Source organism: Pleurodeles waltl, chromosome 4_2 (assembly GCF_031143425.1).
Source record: "Pleurodeles waltl isolate 20211129_DDA chromosome 4_2, aPleWal1.hap1.20221129, whole genome shotgun sequence".
NCBI classification, from domain to species: Eukaryota; Metazoa; Chordata; class Amphibia; order Caudata; family Salamandridae; genus Pleurodeles; species Pleurodeles waltl.
Genome location: NC_090443.1, coordinates 540,559,013 through 540,585,072, shown reverse-complemented (window position 1 = coordinate 540,585,072; position 26,060 = coordinate 540,559,013). Strand labels below are relative to the sequence as shown.

At 44.4% G+C, this 26,060-nt stretch overlaps 1 protein-coding gene across 2 annotated transcripts in view; it reads left to right on the top strand.

Moving 5' to 3' along the window:
* Window positions 1-14,373, top strand: part of RNASEL (ribonuclease L) — a 164,408-nt gene extending 150,035 nt beyond the window's left edge. For both annotated transcript variants that reach the window (XM_069232069.1, XM_069232070.1), the window contains exon 7: window positions 5,540-14,373. In XM_069232069.1, coding sequence (XP_069088170.1) covers window positions 5,540-5,681 — 142 coding nt within the window. In that variant the 3' untranslated portion in view covers window positions 5,682-14,373. The remainder of the gene's footprint in view (window positions 1-5,539) is intronic.
* Window positions 14,374-26,060: the final 11,687 nt, after the last annotated feature.

The following is a 26,060-nucleotide window of genomic DNA, read 5'->3' as shown; positions in this document are numbered from 1 at the left end:
TTATCAAAAACCCCCCTGAAAAAATTGAAATATCTCAGAGGTGGGAGCAGACACAGGAGACAAGGTCTTTTTCCTGCACCACCTGTCAAATTAACACCAATAATGTGCATATGCCTTGTTGGTGGAGACCCGCCTGGAAGACTGAAGAGTTCGGGACATGTATAGAGAAAGACCCTTCTTCATGAGACTGTCCCTGTCAATCTGCATACTGAGAGGCGTAACTTGGCCAGAGTCTGCACAGGAAGAAGAGGGATGGACAGAGGGGAAAGGCTCCAGAGGAAGAACCCACTTCAGTTCCAGAGCCAGACATTAATGAAGAGGGAGCCAATGACTTCAAACCCACAAAGGAAGGACTCTCTCCACCTCCACCCCTTCCCTGAGCAGTTGAGTCATAAAGTGCTAAATCAGGGAAATCGGTGGGAAAGCGTAGAGAAAGCTGGGAGACCCAGGTCTTGTCAGGGCATTGAAACCCAAGGCACCCTGACAGAGGAACCTGGTGAAAAAGAGAGGAAGGTTGGTGTCCACATGAGTAGCAAAAAGATCCACCACCACCCCCCGCCTCCCCCCGCCACCTACACCTGCAAATCTGGTAGAATACCTGAGTGGCCAGAACAAACTCCTGGGAGGGCGGAATCCCTGACCAAACCGATCTGCTTGATAATTCAGTACCCATCAAATGTGGATGGCCTTCAATCCAAGAAGATTGGCTTCTGCCCAGGACACAATGAGGTGGGCAATGACATTGAGGGAAAAGGACCCAGTTCTGAACTGGCGATTGAAATAAGACATCACCAACCGGTTGCAGGGAATTGCAAACCCCCTCAGTTCCTTCCAGCTGGATAATCCCACACTCTCTGCCATGGCCAAAAGACCATAAGATGTACGATCCCCCAGCAAGGCCCCCCAACCCGAGCTTCTGGCTTCAGTAGTCAGAATCACAGGATCCAGATAACAAAGTGGGCAGGCTCTTACCAGAGAAGAACAATGTAAACACCAGCTGAGTTCCCACTGGACGGGAGTGGAGTCTGGAATCTGAACCTCGTAGTCTCCCCCCTCCGGGGTCTAGTGGAGCAGAATATGATGCACAATTGAACACAGGTGAAGAAGTGCCCAAGGTACCACCTCAATGTTGCAGCCTAAAAAGGAGAGACAAAAAACAGTAACAGAAAGAACCACAGAGACAAAAGGGTGCAGGCAAAAAAGAGTAAACATCAAAAAACCCTGCTTGCCATCTGTCACAGAAGTTGCAACCAAACTCTTGCAGAGGCCCTTCGGACTCCCAACAGGCTCTGAATGGATCATCTCAGTTTGGCATACCTCTATTCTGGAAGAGGCACTGTCCCCTGGATTGTGTCCAAAAGGGCCCTAATATACTCCAACCTCTGTGAAGGGACTATGCAGGATTTTGTGGGATTGATCAGTAAACTAAAGTCCTTCAACGTGGAGACAGTGCTGGTCGTGTTCACCAGAGCTTTCTGCAGAGAGGGAGCCTGAATAAGAAATTCATCAAGATATAGATGGATCATTATAACTCAAGAATGAAGAAGGCCCATTGCTAGGGCCAAGAGTTAGGTGAAAATCTGGGGGAGCAGACTTCAGACCGAACGGGAACACCCTGAACTGCTAGTGCTGGGACTCCATGGCAAACCTCAGAAATTGCTGGGAGGTAGGATTCACTAGAAAATGGAGATATGCATCCTGAAGATCGATTTTCGACAGGCATCCCCTCAGAGAAATCGAGGAATCCCCTCCTGCAAGGTGTTAATCTTGAAGTGTAGTGTAGGAACATAGCCATTCAGAAAATACAGATCGATAATCCCTTGTGACATTTCTGACCAGGATCACACAAGAATAACAACAGCAACCCCTCTCCTGAGATGGAACTTCGATGAGGGCCTGCTTCAGTACAAGAGAGGCAATACTTTCTTCAAGAACCCATTCCTTCCCAGAATCAAGAGGTCAGGTGGTCAGAAAGAAGCAGGGTTCTGGGAACTCCTGGGAAACATCCAGACAGATACCTTGAGATATCATCTGAAGAAACTGTCGGTAATCCAAGCTTCCAAACTCTAAATTACTGGCCCATGTTCCCCCCTATGAGACAGAAATGGGGGGTCAGACTAGTCAGGAAGGTTGTTTAGGGTCACCCTTAGCACTTGACTTGGGGGAGGCTCCTCCATACTGAGAACCCTTCCGTTGGAATCTGGAGTGATTCTGTTGAAAATCAGTCCTTCGTCTCTTGAACTGATCAGGATGTTTCTTACTACCCTCCCAAGACTTCTGTTTCTGATGGAAAGGCTGGACATGCTTCTGGCTTTTGAAAGACTTCCAAAGGACCTCCTGCAATTCATCACCCAAAAGTTTACTGCCCCAAGGGCTTACATAATAAACAGTTATTTTGCGTGGAGTCCACTTTCCAACCTCCTAAATGAAGATGACGCCTTGCAGCAACAGAACAGGCTGTTGCAAAAGCATGAAGAGAAAGAAACCTCAGAAAGAAACTCAGCCTCTAACTCCCTATGTCCCAACAAGTCAGGAAAATACTCTACCTCCTGAATAGCATCAGTAAGGGATTGGAAATCCTTGACTAAAGACTGAGAAGCATAAACCCCATAATTCTCAGACTACAAAGGAAGACTGAGGCCAGGATTAGACCTCTTCAAGGCAGCCACCACCTTCTAATTCACTGGGTCATTCAAGGTCACATCCTCTGATTCAAAGAAGTTTCCTAATGAAATTTGTAATCAAAGGATCCAAGGGGAGGACCTGAGTAACTTCAGTCTCTCCTGAAGATAAAGGATAGCGCCGTCCCATGTTTCGAGGCACAGAAACCCTGTCAGGATCTCTACATGCATGTTGCAATAATAAATGAATGGCAGGAAGGACAGGAAGTTTAGGAACTGAAGAGAGCTGAAACTGATGGACGCACTTCCCACTAGTGCTGGGTTGTTCCATATCTGCTGGAAGCTAAAGATTGAAAGATAACTGAGACACCACTGGCTCCAGGTCCTCATTCAGGATATAGTTCCTCCTAGAAGAAGTAGCTGTGGGTAAACCTTGATCCTCTTCCTCGTCATAATCTGGAGAGGGCCAGGAGGAAACTGAAGAAGGAGAAGAAACCAACCAAGCAGAACCAGTGGAAGAGGCAGGAGACAGCGGCGAAGACAGTCTCCCCTGATGCTTACTATAAGCCTCTGACAGCTTCGTAACCATGTCCTTGAGACGTGCCTCAGAAACAGGAGGGGAATGATGCCTTGTACCCCCAACACAAGCCCCCCCAAGAAGGCCTGTCTGGACAAGAATGGGAGCTCTTTTGAGTATGCTCAACATGCTCAACAGGCAGAGAATATGCCACAGAAGAGAAAGAAGAGCATATAAAGAAAAAAGCGACCAAAGAACAACCACTATTATGCCTGTGAAGAGAGGCATATAGCCCTCAGGCAGCCTCTAGCCACCTAGCTAAAAAGAGAGGCACTGTCCCCTCCCTAAGCAATCTGCGAAAGGAAGCCAGCCCACTGCAACTGCAACCTACCAGCACCATCAGCAACCGCCAAGGTAAGTGGAGGTCTGCCAGTCCGATAGATTTCTCCCAAAAAGCTCTGCAATAGAAGGCCCCTTGAAGAAGAAGGTGGCGCATGAATGAAAGGTAAGATTCCTGAATTACACCCCATGCCTCAGGGAGTCAACAAAAAAAGTGTGGTGCTTCCGCAGCCACCTCAACTGAGCAGGAGCAAGTCTATGACTCTCCATACATGCTGTCCACATGAATACACAAACATTGGGGTACCCCCTGCAGCCACCCGCCAACTCTCTGTGGTCCGGATCCCTGCGCCACCCTCCAGGGCCCGTCCAGGAACAGCACTGTAGCCACCAAAAGCAAGCAGCAATAGAAACACAACATGGCCTCCCCGCAGTCACAATGAAAACATGGGGTGCCCAGCAGCAGATTAAAATAAAAACGGAAGCCTGTAGCACACGCAAAAACTTGTGGTGCCCGGAAACCCCAATAAAAACATGCAGCACTCCCACAGTCAGCATAAAATACGCAGCCGCCATTAAACACCAAGCATTGCCCATGGAGCTGCGCTGACAACATACAGCACCCTTACAGGCGGTACAAAAAGGAAAGATACCAAACACATACCTGAAACTCCAACGGTGCCCCAGCAGCCCTTCATAGCCCTACAGTAAGGTGTGGATACAAAAAGGAAACAGAAAGTTCAGGAGGAGGGGCTATATACTCTTCGAACTTTCAATTTCGAAGAAACAGCTTTTACTGTGTGTGACAGGGGAGAATGGGCACACTCACTCCTCATAGTTCGGAAGGGGAAGAGGAAGAGAAGATGAGGAGGCAATGGTAAAATCAGCCACTTATTATGGGGCATTGAAACTCAGGTTCCAAGCTGACACCTCACTAGCACTTGCAGGTTTTCTGAATGGTTTTTACAAAACCCTAAATTGAATGTTCAGCGGTCATGCCTTAAATGTATTTCACTTTATTTGTTCTTATGGTCCACCTATGGACCCTCATTTTAATAACTGTCTTTGAGCTAGTGGGTGATGCTTTATAAATGTTGATACACCAAGATTGTCGCAGCGAAATATGAATTGGGGTTATTTTTCCATCAGGGATGCTTTTATGGTAACTCAGCTTAGCCCATGCATGGTGGGGACTTATGACCACTGACAGATGGGATCTTAGGGTAATCAGATGCCATGGGCTAAGCCAATGGATTTAGGGGGTTATTCTAACTTTGGAGGAGTGTTAATCCGTCCCAAAAGTGACGGTAAAGTGACGGATATACCACCAGCCGTATTACGAGTTCCATAGGATATAATGGACTCGTAATACGGCTGGTGGTAAATCCGTCACTTTTCCGTCACTTTTGGGACGGATTAACACCTCCTCCAAAGTTAGAATAACCCCCTTAGTACTTAATGGCCTTCATTCACAAAGTTAACTTACATCTTTCATTAATTTTGCACTTAGGAGTAAGTTTACTACTTTCTGTATTCCCAAACTCCCAGTGTAAACAAAAGAAAGCAATTGGCTTACTCTTGTGTGGTGGGTGGCGTCCCTCCCTAAACTTCTCCTAAACACCTTTTACTCCTCCCTTATCACATCCTCCTTTGTAGACTGCCCATTTTCCCACTCCCTCCGGGTCAACCCACATTTACTACTAAAATATATATTTGTGTGTGCTGAGTTTTCTGCTTCAGTTACAGAGTCTTCACACACTTAAGTATGCATAACGCAGAATACTGAAATTCTGCACATAGTCTGTGAATTGCAATTTGTAGTAAGTTTTGTAGTACTACAAAATGTACTACAAAGTGAAGTTTGTGAATCAGGCCTTAAATCTCCAAGGTTTACCTGCACATATCCCCTCCATTCATCTAGTATTCACTAGTGTTCTCCTTTGTTGAGCTTGGTCATATCTCTTATTCATGTATGTAAGAAGTCGTACAGTTTGTGGTCCTTATTTAGGCTTTTGAGAATTTCTTTGTTGCTGTTTATCACAGTCCCTTTCTCCCCTTTCAGCATACAAGAGATCATTAAAGACCCTGGTGAATACTTCCTGAATTTGTTTCCAGATCTGACCCTATACATCTATGAAAACATACGAGTCTTGGAAGAGAAGAAACGTTTGCTGGACCCATACGGTATTTCTCTGCAGACTTGAGCAACATCCAGAAGAACATAGACTGTTAGTAACTAACAACCTGATCTGAAAAGCTTCTTTCAAGGTGTAGGTGTTATTTACTCCTGGTTATTCATATGTAAGTCAGGAATAAGTCACACATACTCACAGAAACATCTCTTTTAATCAAGTCTAAAGTTTTTGCACGTTGCTTAATCTTCTCCTGAGATGCCTGCACCCCACTATGGCAATATATGTGTACTGGAGTGCTAAACAGCATAGTAGACTGACTTGTGCCTTGAATCTAAGAGAGTAAAATAGTGCATTGACATCCGAAGAATCTAGCACACTGTGCTGTCTGCCTGTTGTTTTTTAATAATATTACATTTATTGGAAAAATAGTAAACATTTACTTCAGAGATCCACCAGATCCACATACCAATGATTTCAGGTATAAACATTTTTTGAAAGTTTAAAGGGAAGTTTCAAAAGGAGGGGTGGGTCCTGGACGTTTTGATTACTAGTCATTGTTATGTGGGGTGTTGGACCAGTTGGTTTAGTGACTGCAAAAATTGACTACAGCTCCCATAATGCATTAGATGGTCATATGAAAGTTGACGACCAGAAATATATTGCCCTGGCCACATAGAGCGAAGAGGACAGTTTTAGGTGGAATTTGTCTATTTTGTGTACGGGGAAAATGTGTATTGGGGTGGGTTCTGCGTGACTGTGTGCTTAGGTATCACTGCTCCTCTACACTTATTTATGTGTGTGTGAGGGAGTGTGAGAAATAGAGAAAGAAATGGCTTTCACTCCCTATGCTATACCTGCTCTGTGTTGGTGGAATGCTTGATTGCTGCTGCCCATGCTGTTCCAGGTCTCTTTGTGGAGGAAACATTGGCTGCCATTGCATTTCCAAAGCTGCACATGTGTGAGGGAAGTGCTTGTGTTTTAATGCTTTGTTGATGGCTAAAGACTGCATTTCTACTCACTATGTTGTGTCTCAGAAGAAATGCATGTCATTCGTCTTAGCGTACATTTCAGTCAATATCATACATTCTGAAAGATTCACCAATTCTGCATCAAATCACAGAAAATCTGGGACGATTAACATTAACAAAAGTTTGGGTATCTCTGCTTCCATTACAAAGTTCACTGCATTGATGTTCTCCTGAACTATTAACCTATGAATAATACTCATCTCTTTATTGGGATAAGGATTGCTGCATTTAGTATGCAGCATTAGTTGGGGAGGGTCTCTGTGCTGTACTTGCTGGGAAACTGGATCTTTTCAGACCCTGTTCGGGAGATCAGAGAGAAAATAGTGGCTACTAACCCCACTGTGGTTGTTGAGTTTGTTTGCCACTGATGTCCTGGGGTATGCACTACTGTGGTTTTTCAAACAGGGCTATGTATAGCTGTTTCCACATTTCACTCTCATGATAGTAATGGTGGGCATCCAAGTCTTCTCAGGGAAGTAGAGTGGGGCGCAAGAGCTCAAAACTGAACAGTCAACCAACAGACATAGGGGGTTATTCTAACTTTGGAGGAGGTGTTAATCCGTCCCAAAAGTGACGGAAAAGTGACGGATTTACCACCAGCCGTATTACGAGTCCATTATATCCTATGGAACTCGTAATACGGCTGGTGGTATATCCGTCACTTTACCGTCACTTTTGGGACGGATTAACACTCCTCCAAAGTTAGAATAACCCCCATAGTACGGTACTGCCCAGCCAAGTGCTTATCATCTTATGAAAGAAAATGCTTTGATCTTACAACAAAATGAAATACTACACAGTTTAATAGGAATCACAATTACAGCGTTTTAAGCTCAGCTACCATTTTTAGTATGGTGGTACACTTCTTTTAAGTGCCCTCTTCCCATTCTAGGAGATGTCTAAAATCTATTGTTCAACAGGATGAAGTGGGAAAGTCATTAATTAGGCAGAGGTGCTGATTATTTCTGTTTACCCCACCAGTTAGAGTTGCAACTCAGTTCAACAGTTCTCACCCTAGTCATTCATCTGGGCAAAGCATCATACTTCCTTGTGCCACATTCCTCTGTGCACATTCAGTATCTTTCTTCAGTTCGCAGATCAAGCTTCGCTTTACATACTCAATGTTTGTTGCAGCTTTGGTTGTTCGGCAGGAGTAGCTAGCATCGCCGGTCTGAGCAGCTGCAATTTCTCACTGCGAGTGACTCTGGCTGCCTCCCTTCAGAACCAGAATTTCTTGAGGGAGCCAGCATGGCATGCAATGAGCAGCATCACAACTTCACAACCTCACAACTTCTTCAGTATTTGCAGTCTGGCGAAACGCAACCGGGCTCCCGGTCATAGTTGCCTCAGAGCTAATTAGTCAATGGTGATGTGTCTTTAGCAGTTGCAGCTTCCAAGACTAATTTATCCTCCTCTTTAGCAGCAACAAGGCTCCTGTTCTCCGGCAGTGTCAGCACCAGTTCTCAGGTCCACTTTGGTCTGCCAGATGACATAGTGGTACTTTTACGTGTTACTTGCAATCTCTTAGTGAACTTCAATGCCCACTCCTGTCTTTCCTTTCTAGGTGTTGCTCACCTGGGGAACATGCTGGGCCTGTTCTCCTGGACCGGGTTTCCTCCTGTAGGGCTGGGAACTCTACTTCCCTCTCACAGCAGGCAGACAGGCTTCTAGACACTAGGCAGTCTGTCATCTCCTCCAGCAGAAGATGCAGACTTAAGGTGATGTCCTCTCAGTAGTGGGAAGACTGGCTGTCATGCAGACACCAGCCCTAATCACATAGTAGTTCTCTGAGTGCTCTTTGGATCACTCCTTTCCTTGACCATGAAGAACTTGGAACAGGAACAAAGTAAGGTGGTTTTGATCCAAACACAATTTCCAGACAGGAGAGGATAATCCGCTGCCTTAAGATTTTAGAACTGGTTCAGGTTGTTTCTCTTTCAGATGTAATTTTCAAGTTACTCCTCATATACAGCCTTTGTGCAAGGTGAAGGTTCTCCAGTAGCCATGGAACTAGCTCCAAGCAGTAATATCCAATACAAGGGCACAATGGACTGTGAGCTATCTGCACCTGGGTGCTATCAGTCTCCCTGAAGCAGTAATCAGGGACAGACAAAGGGGTCGGCTTGCCTAGAAACGTCCTTCCCTTGAACAAAATAAACTGTAGCCCCACCCCATCTACCAAATGGAGGTGACTCGTTGAATTTCCAAAGGTAGCTCCAGCTCCCTCCTCCTCACATCAATGTGTTGATCTCCACCTTCCAGTCACAGTAATGCAAGCAGATACTTTCATTACGTAGGAAGCTACGTCTGGTGGCAAGTGGACTGTGTGTGACAGAAAAGAGGGCTTAAGAGAATGGTGTGAGAAGAAGGCAAGACTGTAAGATATGTGAAAGGAAGATATGAGAAACGAGTGTATGAGATACAATAGTGAGAAGACTTCCAGGAAGTGTAGAGAGAGCAGGGTATTGGAGAATGGACACAAATGATCATGTGAATGAAATATGTGACCGGGTGTTATGTGAGAAAGAGAGGTGGAGGGTTTAGAAAATAAAATGTGAGGCTCATGCAATCAAAAATCAGAAGGGGATGAATGATAAAACAAAGAGTCAGTGGAAGCACTCGTGAGAAGGAAGGACAGTATGGGGCATATGGGAGACAGGGCATTTTTTGGGAAGAGAATACCAGGTGGATGCCTAGTCTGCCACCAGCATGGAGTGTCCTATTTAAAGTGAACAAGCAGCAACTGTGGTTCCATTGCTAGAATGAGTGGTACAGAAAAATGTACCATCAACTAGAGATGGCAAAATCCCTTTGTTTTTGCAGATGAGCTAGAAGCAGAAGAAAGAGGGGAGGGGGAGTAAGTGAGGGGAAAAAGCAAAGGGTGTAACAGAGACCTGGACAATAGTTCAAATTGAGATAGAAGAAGGTGGGAGAGGCACAGGTGTGAAGAAGGCAGTGAGGGGGCTCCGGGTAAGAGAAAAGTGCAAGAAAGACAAAGGTGAAACAAGAAGAAATGAAAAGTGAAAAAGTGATACACATGTTGCACACAGTGAAGACTCTATTTGGGAACAGGAAGAGTCAAACATATTGTACAATCTGTATGACAAATAGTGCCTGTTATCTCTGGCTCCAAGCACTGGAAACTACTCTGCAGCTTACTGAAACAGCTTCCTATTTGGGCTTTTTTTCCCAAGAGGTAGCAAGGGTGAGCAATCGAGTCTTACTCCTGGAGAATAACAATGCACAATCATTTGATTCCAAAGGAAAAGGACATTCATATACTCCAGCCGCAGTCCCTTACCTTCTCTCAGCACTGGGATTCCTCTGGGTAGCAGCCCTCTTGAACAAAAACATAAATAAAACATCTAGGTATTCAATAGAACAGTAAAAATGTGAAGCTTCTAAGTGATATGAGTTCCATCCAAATGACACAGTCTGACTCTCTTTAGCAGGTAAAAGCTCAGTCCTGAGCACAGGCTAGTTTCTAGCAAAGCAAGGGAGCACCTCTGTGTTTACACTACTAATGCTGATAAGTGATGCATATTTGTTTGGACATCAGCATTTCAGAATGGTTTGTCAGGGATATCTTAGGGACTTTGGGGGCCCTAGGCCAAACATAATTTGGGGCACCATTCTTGGAACAACTCTTTATTTAATTTATAATTCATTTTAGGCTCATTCTTGCCCATCTCGCCCTCAGGGACTATGGTCGGATCATTGACAACACTGTCTCTCAGCCAGCCTAGATCTTGGCTCATCTTTGGATCAACAGTGATTCTCAGTACGAAAGAAGCAGAATGCCCACTGGTCTGAACAAGCCCGCTGTATGAAGTGCATGGTGGAATGCACTGGTGTTTCACCATTTTTACCTCTGGAGGGTTTCTTTACTGCACTTTAGTCCCTAACCCGTGAGGAACAGGGATTCTGAGTCAGGTGGCACAAGGCTGTGATTACATGGGTCAAATAATGGCACTTTGCACTGCACATTGACATGTGTCCTACCCCGAGATAAGCAAAAAGACGTGTGATCCGACCAAGCCTTCTACCTACATTGTGTGTTGTAGCTAGTCTGTCATCACTGTTTGGGCATATGGTGCTGATGGGTGCTGTTGTTTACTGCACTGTTTGTGCTGCCTGTGACAGAAATCCAACTCAGAAGGCAGCAGGCTATGATTGCCGCTGCTGACAGCAGCTCCACAATGATGATGTAGTCATAGAGGGAGCACACAATACCTGAATCTAACCAGATAAAACAGGCATTTTTCTTTAACCCCTCTCTGAGGCAAGGGTGAGTTTGCCGGGCATCCTGCGCTGTCTCAAAAATAAGATTATTTTAAAACTGGAGACAGTCTGAACTGTCCCGGAAGATTAAGTGAAGGGGCCCCTTATAAAGATTGGGGCAGTGGGCCAGAGCCCTCTTTGTCCATGTCTTTAAACGTCTCTGCGGTTTGTGATTTCATCTTAGGTCAGCATTCCAAGTTGGTTACTTGACATTAGTACAGTTGTGCTGATGTTCGTTGGCTGTTTGATGGCTGAGAGCATGGTAGGAAATAACTTCTATCAGAACAGTTTTGTTTGCAGGAGTTTCGGGTGCCAGTGTGTATCTTTCAATCCTCAGTGGACGTGCACAGGCACAGCAAGGTTGATGCAAGGGCCAGTGAAGATGACAGTCCTTGGAAAGTGGTGCAGGTTGAGGAGACATTCACAATGTAGCTGCTCGGTGGGTTACAAAATGCTGGAGGGTCTGCAGCTAGCATACAGGAACTTGTCCCTTAGAGGGTGCATCTTTGACACACTAGAGGAAATCTCTTTTACCAGAAAAACTCTGAAAAAGCAGACAGAGAATACATTTCTCCAATGGTTAAGTTGTCTTGACTGAATTGGGCACCAATGGCAGCATTTAGAGCATGAAGCAGACCCTTTGTGCAAGATGTGGGCACTCACAGCTGGCACTGACACATCATGTCCCAGACTTACGACTGGGCCAGTTCACCAAATTCATGCCACTTACCTCTTACTGAGGTTGCAGTAATAGCAGGCGTCTTCTACAATCATGAAATCTATCGCTGGCACACAAGGTCCAGTAATTCCTGACTGCTTGTGCACTGAGCTTCGAAGAAGTGAAAGGTGAATTTGTATCTTAGTTTCAAAAGTCACTGTGCATCACAAAGTTGCGGCAGTTAATGCCGGCCCACCCAGCCACTCAGATGCTGAGCTGCATCTAAAGATGCGGTCTAGGTCTGATTTAGTTGCATGTTCTTTGTTTATTGTCTTGTTCCACAGAGGTGAGGCAATCCATAATATGGGAGTGTTTCAGGATCCATAGTGAAGGGAGACATTCAATAATAATCATAAAGGATTTCAACACACCCTTCGGTTGAGCCTTAGCCATCAGAAACAGTTAGTGGGACTGCGACTAACCTTCCTGAGTTGAAGGCAGGATACAGGGAATGAGCATTGAGAGACTATTTGTCCCTATAAGAGATAAGCTCCCATGCCCATTGCTTTTAGTTTATAAATGACACTTTTTTGTAGGTCGCAAACTGACATGCTGGATCTAGCTCACAGTTGTGTAAGCACAAAGGCCTTCTCTTGACTCCATTTTTCTTTTTTAGCCCAAACACTGACAGACAGCAGCACAGGATACCCTGACCATAAAAGAGGGAGAGTAAAGACAGGTAGCAGCAGCAACAGGTAGAGGAGCAATGGCGAGAGAAGCTACCAGCAAAGTCCATAACTGATTTATCTGACAACCCACTATCTTGGATTTACCCCATTCTATCATGTACTCGCAGCCAAACTAACTGCATTCATCTGGTAATTGAAGTAGAAGTGTAGAAGTGATGTCCCCCAGTTGATTTTGCATGGAGGGACAATAGGAAGCATATCTCTAAAGAGTGAATTAAAAAGGCTTGTATGCCTCAAATTATAATCATATGCAACCAACCACCAGCCAGGAAAAGGCTTGGTGAGGGGATTGTAGTCCCCACGTTAAAAGGATGTACTTTTTGTGTGAACACTTGCATAGTCGAGCACTCTGCAGGGGAGCAACATCCAAAATCATTGTTGAGGAACTCTATGAGACATGTGAGAAAACTTTCCTGATGATAACATATTAGATCTGCCAGAAATGTTGAAATCATCTCTAATGCTTTCTCGCTGAATTGTGGTGCTTGGTATAGTTTCCATCTGGGACATAAATGAAGCACTTGGTTGATGTTACTACTGTGTTATCTGACCTCAGTTGACAGCATGTCCTTTATCTTGAGTTAGCTGCCACATTTACAGGTTGAATTCTGGTTATTGACATTGTGGTTGATAACTCAGATCAGGTAAATTTGAATTTTTGCTTCAGGTGTGTTAAGGTCAGTGCTGTCACTTGCTGAAGCAGGTGTTTTAATAAAAATTATTAATGAGTATTCACGTATTCTGACTAAGGGATTTGCGTAGAAAATGTGTTAACCTAGAGAAAAATAATGCACGCATTTCAAAATGTGCCTATGTGAGTGCTAATGTTCACGAAATATACTTATTAATGGCTTTGTAATATGAGATATTGAGCTTATGTTTGACTAACGTAGTAATATGTCATATTAAGGGTTATGCATTAGCTTTATTAATTGTAGGCTTTAACTTAGCGGAGGTCTTGGCCTAGTTGCAGGGTCTCATGTCAAGCTGTATTTCTAACCCAGATTAACAAAATATCTGCTTAAGAATTAAACTGTGATTGTCCACTGTGCTGACTAAATGTGCTCGTAGCTTAAAGTTTTTCTCATGAGAACCGATTGCTAGAAAATGCTGTTCTTGCTAAATGTAACAATATGAGTGTAATGTGTGTAAGACTGACTTTCTCAGGAAGAGAACAATAGAGACACTGACTGGAGTATAAGCTGCAACAATATTGTTACCTGATGAGCCGAACGATGAGGACGTTAAAGGAGGAGCCAATCAGCGACATGTGAACAGAGTACTAGTAGAAGTTATAGATTTGAAGTTTTAGTTTTATTGGACAAAGTGTGAACATGCAATTCCTTCACCAATAGGGACTTGGGAAGTAGTTTTAGGGAATCTAACTTACTCGGACTGCACTGATGGAAGACAGGCCATTTTCCCATTTTCTTTCTTGCTATCAGGCCATTACTTTCTTGAGCGTCTTGACAAGAGGCATGCTTAACGTTAATGCTTTAAAACTTTGCGTTTTCTGAACTCTGATGCTGAATTACGATGCCTTGCTGACTGAACAGATGTCCTGATGACAAAGTCTATCTTATCTTGCTGATCCATTTGAGGAGAGGTATACAATTACCAAACGTGACTTGCAATGTTTGCTTTCCTTTTTAGGTACCAACTACACTATTTTGATAGAGCCATAGTTAGATGTTTTCCAAATTTGTGTTGACTAAATTGTTTTGCATGAAGCCCAACATGCTGATGCTAATCTGGTGTTAGGTAAAGATCTTCACTAATGAGAATTTGCTATATGGAGTAACAGTTGATGTATTTCTTTGCTGAATCTAAATGTATGTGATAGTGTTTGTGCAATTGTTCTTGTTATTAATTTGCACTGTAACTTTAGAATGTGTAGTGGTTCGAGCTTTGATTAGATTACGTTTCTTCTGCAGATTTGGACAGCCAGTGGTGTTTCTGTATGTTTATCATTTGATTTTGAGATTATTTTACGTGACATTAGCATTGTTAATAAAAGGAAATAAATATTCTAACTTTTAACAAAAGGTGTGGTTATCAATTACTGAAAAGTCATGGTGTGTGACAATTACTGACTCCATTGGTTACTAATGTTATTGATTAGCATTGATTGTTGATGTGATTGATTAACTATTGATTATTTATCTGCCTGTACTGGATCTATGGTGGGAACATCTTAATTGACCGTCAAAAGGTTCATCGACCTATTCGCGTCCCCTTGAAAGTTTACTTATTAAGGTGAGACGCGCTAACATACTCGAGGCTTAGGCCTTAATGAACAGAACTTTAAGGCACCCAACTCAAGACTATACATATGTATTGTGGTTCCATAATTTTCCTACAAGCTAACTATAACTTTTATGATGCAATCTGGACCACTTTTTCCCTTTTTTTCTCAACATTTCCCACACCAAGGCCTTTCCAGTGACACCTTTAGGCAAGGGCAGATTGAGCTGTGACAAAAGATCCCACCTCTCAGGACGCGTGCTGATGGTGACTAGGCATATGTTGCTGACTGTTAATCTTCGTGTAAAAAGGCATTCTGGCCTAAATTAGAGTTTAGCAGACAGGGTACTCTGTTGCAAATGAGAAAGAGTACCCTGTCCTCAAAGCCATCTGTCCGCCCGTCTCATTTAGAAGTGAGCAGACTTTAAGGTTTTTATCAACAGAGTCCCCCGTTAGGTTTTTTTATGTAAAACGTACTCCACCAGCCTGACATAAGAGGGGACATTGGAGGAAGGACATTACAAAACCCAACATAATTAGGGAAGAAGCACATTACTACGCTAACCCTATTTAGGGTGGACTATTTAATGTCTTTTTTTCTGTCCTTAACCACTAGGTAAAGCCTGGTAATGCCCTCTTCTACCTGACAGATGGAGTGGACCATAAATCAGGCTTTTAAACAGCAGCTCTCTGAGCTTCGCATTTGTGAAAGTGGGGGATTTTGTACTACTAGCCCTCAGTGTAAATTCAATGCATCACATGAGCATAGAATTATTTACAAAAGAAAATGGGCCATCCTCATAAAGTATCTCCTTCATAAAAAGATAGTGTCCCATGGAACCTTAATTCTGAAAGTTCTCAAAGACAGATGTATGCATGTCTTTTACATTCAACCTCAAATGTACTGGATGCAAATTATTTTACATTTGCATTTATTTATTGAGGTGTTTTAGAAGTGAATCGTTGCACTGTGACATGTTTTCGTTTCTTTTAAAAGCTATCAACTAATTCACAAGAAACTAGTTTTTGAGATCAGTGCAGAAACATAGCTGTTTAGTCCTTGTGCTGGGTCTGTGAGACTTGTGTAGCTTGAAGGATAGCTTTGCTGTCAAAAATATCAGTTTGCAATGTATTTGTAAGATTAAGAATAGTTCTGTTATCAGAGAATTGACTTTTAACACCCGTGCAACCCTAGAATAGCTTCTCTGTCTGCCTTCAGATTCTGTAAAATAGCCAAGGCTTTGCTGTTTCAAGTATGTGCCTGTGACATCTTTATCATTAGATAGTTTGTCTGTTTCAGACATTAGAATGTAAGAGTTTTCTTAGGGATCGGTGTGCTGTCGAGCTCCTGAGACAATACTCAAAAAATATTCCTAGTCTTCTGTATGTATATAAAATGCATAGCTCACATAATTTGGTCCAGAAAAGCTAACATATGTCCTACATTTTGCTGAAGTTAATTAAATTAAACAAAGATGTTAAAGATCTACAATGCTAGTCTTTTTCCTAAGCACATTTGCAGATACAGCAGTACCCCTTCAATGTCTGCATAATTGCTAACATCTCTAAAGTTTAAGGCCCTGATTATAACTATAGAGCTGATTCCATTTTGGGTTTCAACTGCTGGTTGCTCCCACCACAGAAATGTGAATCGGGCAGTGTTTGCCCAACTGCTTACTGCACATGTCCAGTTTTACCCAAATGCAAATCGCATACTCAGTGCTATAGGTCCACAAGCTTACCTTGGTGCAACGTGGCTAGGAGATTGTTTGTACACAGTTCTGTGCAAATTCTGACTTGTACACCCTGGAGTGTGTTCAAGGATGCAGAGTTCGAATTTGTGAATCCTAAAATGCTTTGAGAATGCACAGCTCATAATTGTAACCCTCAATCCGCTCGAAATGGCTACTAGAAACTTCAGCTGAAATCTCATGAATATTATGAAGTAGGATAAGTACTCTCTTCAGCTTGACTACCTCTGGGGTATTTCTAAATTGTTCAAGTCCATTCAGGGAAGGGACAAGTAGAGGGAGCACTTATCTCACTTCCAGTATGAATTACAATTAAGATCTCCAACTGTGAGACTGGCTTCACCTTTTACAATGTGTTACACATATGTTTCTTCCTGATGTAAAGAGGTTTTGGAGAAAACTTTTGTCACCAAAACGTTGTTTTCTTTCAAGACTTCATCAAGGAATCCAAGGTAGTAAGGGGTCTTTTTCTTCAAGTGTTAACGTTTCACCGTAGGATTACTAGGGTAGCTTCTTTGTCTGTAATCGGTGATTAAGCTGGCTAAGAAAATACAGTGGAACATTGGATCAAAGCAGCTATAGCCCATTGGAATGTATCTACAAGATCCCTGAACTTGCAATAGAACATACATTCCACCAAAATGCTGACTACGCCCAGATTGTACCTAGCAGCCTCAACCATTTGAAGACACTGCTGCACTGAGAAAAAGCTTTGCTAAAGGCAAACCTAGATGGAAGATGACTTTCTGCCCCAAACCCTCAAAAAACAGAATTCCAACTTCTTGCAACCTCCAAGACAATCCTAATACCTCCCTCTGTACTTGTCTTTGTTCTCAGACTTAAAACCGCAAAGGAACAAGGTGTCAAAAGCGACAAGCGTTCATCCTCACCTTGTGAAGAGAACCTGCCATGGCATTCCACTGAAAGAATTCAAAGCAGCAATTAATATGCAGGCCATTGCCATACTAGACTTTGGAAGGCATCCTGTAAAGAAATGGCTCCCTGTTGCAGTTACCCCCAACTTTTTGCCTGATACTGATGCTGACTTGACTGAGAAGTGTGCTGGGACCCTGCTAACCAGGCCCCAGCACCAGTTTTCTTTCACCTAAAATGTACCATTGTCTCCACAATTGGCACAACCCTGGCACCCAGGTAAGTCCCTTGTAACTGGTACCCCTGGTACCAAGGGCCCAGATGCCAGGGAAGGTCTCTAAGGGCTGTAGCATGTCTTATGCCACCCTAGGGACCCCTCACTCAGCACAGACACACTGCTTGCCAGCTTGCGTGTGCTGGTGGGGAGAAAATGACTAAGTCGACATGGCACTCCCCTCAGGGTGCCATGCCAACCTCACACTGCCTATGGCATAGGTAAGTCACCCCTCTAACAGGCCTTACAGCCCTAAGGCAGGGTGCACTATACCACAGGTGAGGGCATAGGTGCATGAGCACTATGCCCCTACAGTGTCTAAGCAAAACCTTAGACATTGTAAGTGCAGGGTAGCCATAAGAGTATATGGTCTGGGAGTCTGTCAAAAACGAACTCCACAGCTCCATAATGGCTACACTGAATACTGGGAAGTTTGGTATCAAGCTTCTCAGAATAATAAACCCACACTGATGCCAGTGTTGGATTTATTAAAAAATGCAGACAGAGGGCATCTTAGAGATGCCCCCTGTATTTTACCCAATTGTTCAGTGCAGGACTGACTGGTCTGTGCCAGCCTGCTGCTGAGAGACGAGTTTCTGACCCCATGTGGTGAGGGCCTTTGTGCTCTCTGAGGACAGAAACAAAAGCCTGCTCTGGGTGGAGGTGCTTCACACCTCCCCCCTGCAGGAACTGTAACACCTAGCAGTGTGCCTCAAAGGCTCAGGCTTCGTGTTACAATGCCCCAGGGCACTCCAGCTAGTGGAGATGCCCGCCCCCTGGACACAGCCCCCATTTTTGGCGGCAAGTCCAGGAGAGATAATGAGAATAACAAGGAGGAGTCACTGGCCAGTCAGGACAACCCCTAAGGTGTCCTGAGCTGAGGTGACTCTGACTTTTAGAAATCCTCCATCTTGCAGATGGTGGATTCCCCCAATAGGATTAGGGATGTGCCCCCCTCCCCTCAGGGAGGAGGCACAAAGAGGGTGTAGCCACCCTCAGGGCTAGTAGCCATTGGCTACTAACCCCCCAGACCTAAACACACACCTAAATCGATTATTTAGGGGCTCCCAGAACCCAGCAAGATAGATTCCTGCAACCTAAGAAGAAGAGGACTGTTGAGCTGAAAAACCCTGCAGAGAAGACGGAGACACCAACTGCTTTGGCCCCAGCTCTACCGGCCTGTCTCCCCCCTTCGGAAGAAAACTGCTCTAGCGACGCTTTCCTCAGGACCAGCGCCCTCTGAATCCTCAGAGGACTGCCCTGCTCTAAAAGGACCAAGAAACTCCTGAGAACAGCGGCCCTGTTCATTCAAGACTGCAACTTTGTTTCCAAAGAAGCAACTTAAAGACAACTGCATTTCCCGCCAGAAGCGTGAGACTTGCAACTCTGCACCCGACGCCCCCGGCTCAACTTGTGGAGAAACAACACTTCAGGGAGGACTCCCCGGCGACTCCGAGACTGTGAGTAACCAAAGTTGTCCCCCTTGATCCCCCACAGCGACGACTGCAGAGGGAATCCCGAGGCTCCCCCTGACCGCGACTGCCTGACTCTCAGATCCCGACGCCTGGAAAAGACCCTGCACCCACAGCCCCCAGGACCTGAAGGATCGGAACTCCAGTGCAGGAGTGACACCCAGGAGGCCCTCTCCCTTGCCCAGGTGGTGGCTACCCCGAGGAGCCCCCGACTTGCCTGCCTGCATCGCTGAAGAGACCCCTTGGTCTCCCATTGATTCCAATTGAAAACCCGACGTGTGTTTGCACACTGCACCCTGCCGCCCCCGTGCTGCTGAGGGTGTACTTTCTGTGCTAACTTGTGTCCCCCCCGGTGCCCTACAAAACCCCCCTGGTCTGCCCTCCGAAGACGCGGGTACTTACCTGCTGGCAGACTGGAACCGGGACACCCCCTTCTCCATTGAAGCCTATGCGTTTTGGGCACCACTTTGAACTCTGCACCTGACCGGCCCTGAGCTGCTGGTGTGGTAACTTTGGGGTTGCTCTGAACCCCCAACGGTGGGCTACCTTGGACCCAAACTTGAACCCCGTAGGTGGTTTACTTACCTGCAAGAACTAACAAACTCTTACTCCCCCTAGGAACTGTGAACATTGCACTGTGTCGAGTTTTAAAATAGCTATATGTGAATTATTTGAAAAGTATATATGCTATTGTGATTATTCAAAGTTCCTAAAGTACCTACCTGCAATACCTTTCATTTAAAGTATTACATGTAAAATTTGAAACTGTGGTTCTTAAAATAAACTAAGAAAAGATATTTTTCTATACAAAAACCTATTGGCCTGGAATTGTCTCCGAGTGTGTTCCTCATTTATTGCCTGTGTGTGTACAACAAATGCTTAACACTACTCCTTTGATAAGCCTACTGCTCGACCACACTACCACAAAATAGAGCATTAGTATTATCTCTTTTTGCCACTATCTTACCTCTAAGGGGAACCCTTGGACTCTGTGCATACTATTCCTTACTTTGAAATAGTGCATACAGAGCCAACTTCCTACACATCCTAAAAGGCATGCCAAACATCCATGGCCCTGCTGAAAGCAGTTCTCCTCTCGGTAGCCAGGCTTACCCACTCCTCCAGTCAAATTGAACACATCATTCCATTACTGCATGACCTTCGCTTTCTCCCAATTGTGGCCTGAATCCAATTTAAAAGTTACTGTCTTTCCAACAAGGCTATTCATTCCAATAACTATCTCTACTGAGCGGGCCCGTTTCTGGCACCTCCAGAGGCCTCTGAAGCAGGGTCACCATTCACTTTGAATTGCTTCAGTTCAGAATCTGCGCTGCACATGATCAACCCTTAGCTAAGCTGCTATTACAGTCTGGAACTCTAAACCCTCTAAAAAAAAGAAACTAATACTGCTTATTTCCTTCACTGAATGTTTCAAGACCCATTGCTTCAAAAAATTCTAAACACACCGTTCAGGTAGTTTGCCCAAGGTTAGTACGAACATGAGTTCCCAGATTCACTATTCACTCTTGTTAATTTGCCCATATGTTTATAAGGCACTAGGGGCCATATGTATGAACACTTTTTCCCATAGACACAGAATGGGTAAAAACCTTTGCTACATCTGATGCTGATGCAACCTGCTTCTGGAGCCGCTCATGTACTTTGTAGTGTGTCCTTTCACATATCCGTCCGGAGATGTCGTACAACGTTTTAGGTACTGCTCCAGTATTTGACCAGTGATTTCACTATTATGAAGCTAGCAGCTCTGGATGATGCGTTTAATTTTCTAATTGCTAAGAGAACTGAGTCAATAGTTGCATTATTGGCATCCTCCGTCAAATCTTCTTGGTTTGTCATTGTTAAGGAAATAAATCTATCATGAGAAGGTTGAAAGAACAGACTGAACTACCAATTCATTACTGTGTATTAGATGAGTTAAAGGATAATAAAATAGTTTACAAAAATTTTATTTGGACTGCTAATAAAAATATAATGTGAGGTTATAGGTCTAGATTTATGAGGCATATAAATCAGGGGCTCTCAAGAACTTCCGGTATTAAGCAAATAGCCTAAACACTGGTAAAAGTGTAAAATCTGGTAGTAACGTACCTTCTGATTTGTTGACTTCGTGTTTTAAAATGTAGTATGGGGATGAAGATGCAGAGTTGAGGCTGGTGCACATTTTAAATATAGGGCATTGCTGGTGGGTTGGGTTTTAGTTGTACTGTGCCCTTTAAACGTCTTTTCACTTTGAAACTTTTTATATGGTCTGTTTACAACATGCTTCTGGTTATGAATGTGGTTTGTTGATTGATTTTACGTTGTTCACCAAGTAAAGATACGGGTAGGACCATGATCAGCCAAAAAACAGTTTTTGTCTTTGTGTTGTGTCTTCTAAAGGATGCTTTTGATGTACAATCCCACTGACATTCCATAGAATAGCCAATGTGTGTGGTTTGACAGTTTATAAAGCTTCCAGTTTGGTCATATGTCTTGCTGTTACTTTTTAACATGGGTACTTGCAAATATTTTACTCAGAGGCCAAAAACTTTAGTCTGTAGTGTGACCGAGTGCCGCACTGATGCCAGACGGGTGGGGTTCGGGGCGAAGGATAAGATGGGTATAGGGGAAGCAAAGCATGTACATTTAGTGGCTGAATTGCACAGTGGAAACCAGAAAACCTCTATATCGGTAAAGACTATTATTTTGATTTGAAAACTGTGATTAATCTAATTTGTATTCACTGTTTTGTACAGGTTTATAGTTTGAGTTCAGTAATGAAGTTTTGTTAATCTTGTTTACTCTGACTGGACAGATTTCTCACTCCACACGTTTGACATTTCAGCCTGCAGGCTTCTAGGCACTGGTCAGTTGTTATTCTGACAACTAAAGGGGGAACGTCCCTGCTTCTTCACTGGCGATCAGACTCCTAACCAAGATTGCTCTTGCCTTATTTTAAAAGACAGAAAAAGAAACCTGAAGAACAGCAAAGAATTGTGGTTCACTGTTGGTATTATCACTCGGTTGTTTATACTCAAGATAAAGAAACCATTTCAGAAATCTCTGTTTAGATGGATTAACTTTTGTATGGGCACAAGCACCCTAAAATGATTAAAAGTCAAAGTACGCTGGTTTATCATTTCTTACTTCTTGGTGAGAAAAGGTCACCCTCTGCATTGCATTGTGGAATTCCTACTAAGTCGATTTTCCTTTAAGATTTTTAGAAGTAAATTTAGCTCTCTTGTTATTTGCACGACAAGTAAGTTAATACCCTCAAGGAGCTTTGGCTTCAAGGCATAAATGGTCTAATGTGGACTGATATTGTATTGAAGGATATTCCAATTATTTCGCAGCAGAGACACTGAAATCACAAGCTGTACTTTCCTCACTTAACCAAGGCTGGGGTGATAGGCCTAGTGTTGTGGAAGCCTAGACAAAATAATAGGTTAGGAGCCTGTGTAGACAAGAAAAAAGTTATTGTGTTTTTTAAATGCCACAACTTGGTTTTAGTAGTAATTGCCTAAAAGTCCAAATTAGAATTTAAATTGTATGAAGTTTCAAAAAGATGTGCCAATTTGGGATATGCATTTTGCCTCCACCATACAATGCTTGGATGCAAGTTCTAAATGGAATATGCTTTTAAATCTGGGGCTGCAGGCAACATAATGGTTCACTGGAATATTTTGACAGCAAAATGTTACTTTCTCTGTCTATGCATGCACGAGTTTATCCCATAATGCGCTACCCTACGAACTATATTACTGTCTCCTTGCCCATGCCCGTATAGAAGTAAATAACAAATGTTCGATTTTTTACAGATAGTGATTGAAAATATAATTAATCCAAATATTCCCTTTTGAAATGCATCTGCTGTTTTATATTCTGTGGTGATCAATGTGCATATTGGAAGGATGTCTTATGTCATTTTGACACTCAACTATGCTTTCCAAATCGAAACAATTTCAGTGTCAGGGCACAGTTCCTTTTTGCTTATGGTTCTGGCAAAGTGTGCACTAATATTCCATAACCACAAGAGGTGGAAAATAAAAGCAGGTAACCCACTGACTAACTTCCAAGAAGATTTTTTTAAATGACCATGGACAAACTCCTTTGTATTGTGGCGATAATGATAAGAATTCGTGGTAATGGTAATAGGTTCTGAAAATACATACTGCCCTCCGAATGATTGGACAATTGGTGTTAAATGCAGCAGAGGTGGGTAAAAGGGCCAACAGTTATTGTTACTGCCAAATAAATGGTATTATAAACACAAAAACAACGTTTGCACCTGATGTTAATAAGACATAATATAAAGAAGGCTCTCATGGTAAAAAAACAAAAAACATTTAAGCCCTCCATGGCAGCATGTTGGCAATTTAGGAAACCTTCACTTAATGAACTGAATTTGCAGTATCCTACTAACTGCCAAATAATTGCACTGTTTTCTGAGTGAACACCTGAGGGCATCATTTAAATGATGACTTTCAAATGGGTGCATTAAAGTTTTTCTAATCAATGTATTTTTTCAGGGTAAAAGCGGGGATTAACTGGCACCAACGTTTTTGCCAAGCTCCTCTAAATACAAGCGATTGAGTGTCCATAATACTGAATCCATAGCTTGGACTACTATTGAATTGGGGTTACAAACATTTGTACTAGTTTTAACATTACTATCTATCTCTAAATAATGTCTTAGTTAGGCACTACCTTGGGGCATGCCCAGTGCCCACTACTACCATACTACGTAATTTTCATAATTACCTGGCCTTGGTGGAGACTCATGGGTAGGGGCCTGATGGTGCAAGCATTTCCATGTTGATATCCTTGTTCGCCTTGAGGCTGTATAGGACGGTCTAGCTGAATTTGCATCTAGGAATTCCCCATTTGGGGGTCACATGAGACATTTCCCCTTCCCAGGACTCTGAAAATTTCACAGGAGAGGCGACAGGGTACAGGATTGGGTGGGAGATTGCTTGCTGGACCCACTGTCACTTCACTCCAGTCTTCATCCACACCAGATCATATAAAAACCAAGCTGTGAGTCCTAGCACCTGATTCCTACATGGTGAGAGTTAATGAGCTGTTAGCGGGGACACAGACAGGGATATCACTATCTGTTTGGCAGTATGTCAGCCTCTGCCCCGCCAAGTAATTGCTAATTGAGAGGGGGAAGGCAGACCTGTTTCAGGTGGATGCCACAGCCTTCTTATGTTAAGGTTTAAATTGTGGGCTAAGGGGGTCATTACAACATTGGCGGTATAAGGCGCTTACTGCCGTGCAGAAGACCGCCAAAACACCGCCGCGGTAGACCGCCACACCTATTATGACACACATCACGGAATCCGCCGAAATTCAGACACCCACACAATACCACCACACCAAAGGTCAGCAAGAAACTTGCGGAAACACATCCTCCACCTCCACGGCAACAGAAACACGCCCATGCCATTACGACCCACGAATCCACGCAGCGGTCTTTCAACCGCGGTATTCCATTGGCGGTACACACCGCCGCGCTCAAAATACACACACATCTACAAAACACCGCCACATTGGACATTTTGAAATACACACACCTGACACACATATACACACCACTCCCACACACCCAATACTATATAAAAAACACACACTCACATCACACACAAACCCCTACGACCAAAAATTCAGAGAGAAGGCCAGAGAGACAGTACAGAACAGACAACCCCATCACACAGAGGCACACAACACCACCATCCACGCAACATCCAAGCACAAAACACCACATACCACTACACTCACCACACTCATCAACACATACACCACCCCACACATCACCTACACCACCCCATGTCACGCCAAAGACACCCCCGCTTCTCCGAGGAGGAGCTCAGGGTCATGGTGGAGGAAATCATCCGGGTAGAGCCACAGCTACAGCACACCTCCATAGCCAGGAAGATGGAGCTATGGCAAAGAATAGTGGACAGGGTCAACGCTGTGGGACAGCACCCAAGAAATAGGGAGGACATCAGGAAGAGGTGGAACGACCTACAGGGGAAGGTGCGTTCCACGGTATCCAGGCACCACATCGCGGTACAGCTGACTGGCGGCGGACCCCCACCTCCTCCCCCACAACTAACAACATGGGAGGAGCAAGTCTTGTCCCTCTTGCATCCTGAGGGCCTCGGAGGAGTCGTTGGAGGAACGGACACTGGTAAGTCTAATCTTAACCATCATACCCCCACCCTACCTGCATGCTATCACACACCACCACCATCACACCCTCCCCTATCACCCCAAATCCTCACCTATCTACCCATGACACCATCCACCCATCCCAACCCCAAGACCTGCATGACATAACTAAGCATGGACACCCATCACCAAAGCATGCCCACTGCACAGACCCACAACACCCCCCAACCATCAGCACACAAGCCCCCACACAGGAATGCCTGCACTGGGGTTCACGAACACCCAACCATTGCACCCCATGAAACACACACATGCAATAATCATGTACTTATACCCCCGCAGGAACCCGAAGGAACGTCACCACACCAGAGGGTCCAGACAACACCACTCCACCCCCAGAAGAGGCCCACAGTGACGACAGCAGCTCTGCCCGACTGGATCTTGATGACCAGCCCGGACCATCGTGGGCCTCAAGACAGTCGGTTCCCCTTGCCCAACCACAGCCCAACACCGAGCTTACACCCTCTGGTAACACCAGCACAGCACCCACCCAGCGGGCCCAAACCTCCCTACCCAGGACAGGTCAATCAGCGGTGTGTCCACCACTACAGGGCACCCAGGCTAACCCAACACCCCAACAACAACAGGGACCTGGGGGCAGTGGTAGTGGGCACACGGTCCAGGGGACGGAGGCACAGGAACACAGGGGAACTGGGAGGGCTGCTGTGCGACAGAGGGTGGACAGGCCAAGGGAACCAACTCTCCACGAGGCCCTATCCTCCATCATGGGAGCATACCACCACTCCCAGGAGACGATGGCCACGGTCCTGGACAAGTTGCAGGAGACCCTGCGTCTGCAGGAGGAACAATATTTGGGGTTCAGGGAGGAGCTCAGGACCATCAGCTCCGCCCTGGGCACCATCGTAGGGGTGCTGATGGACATT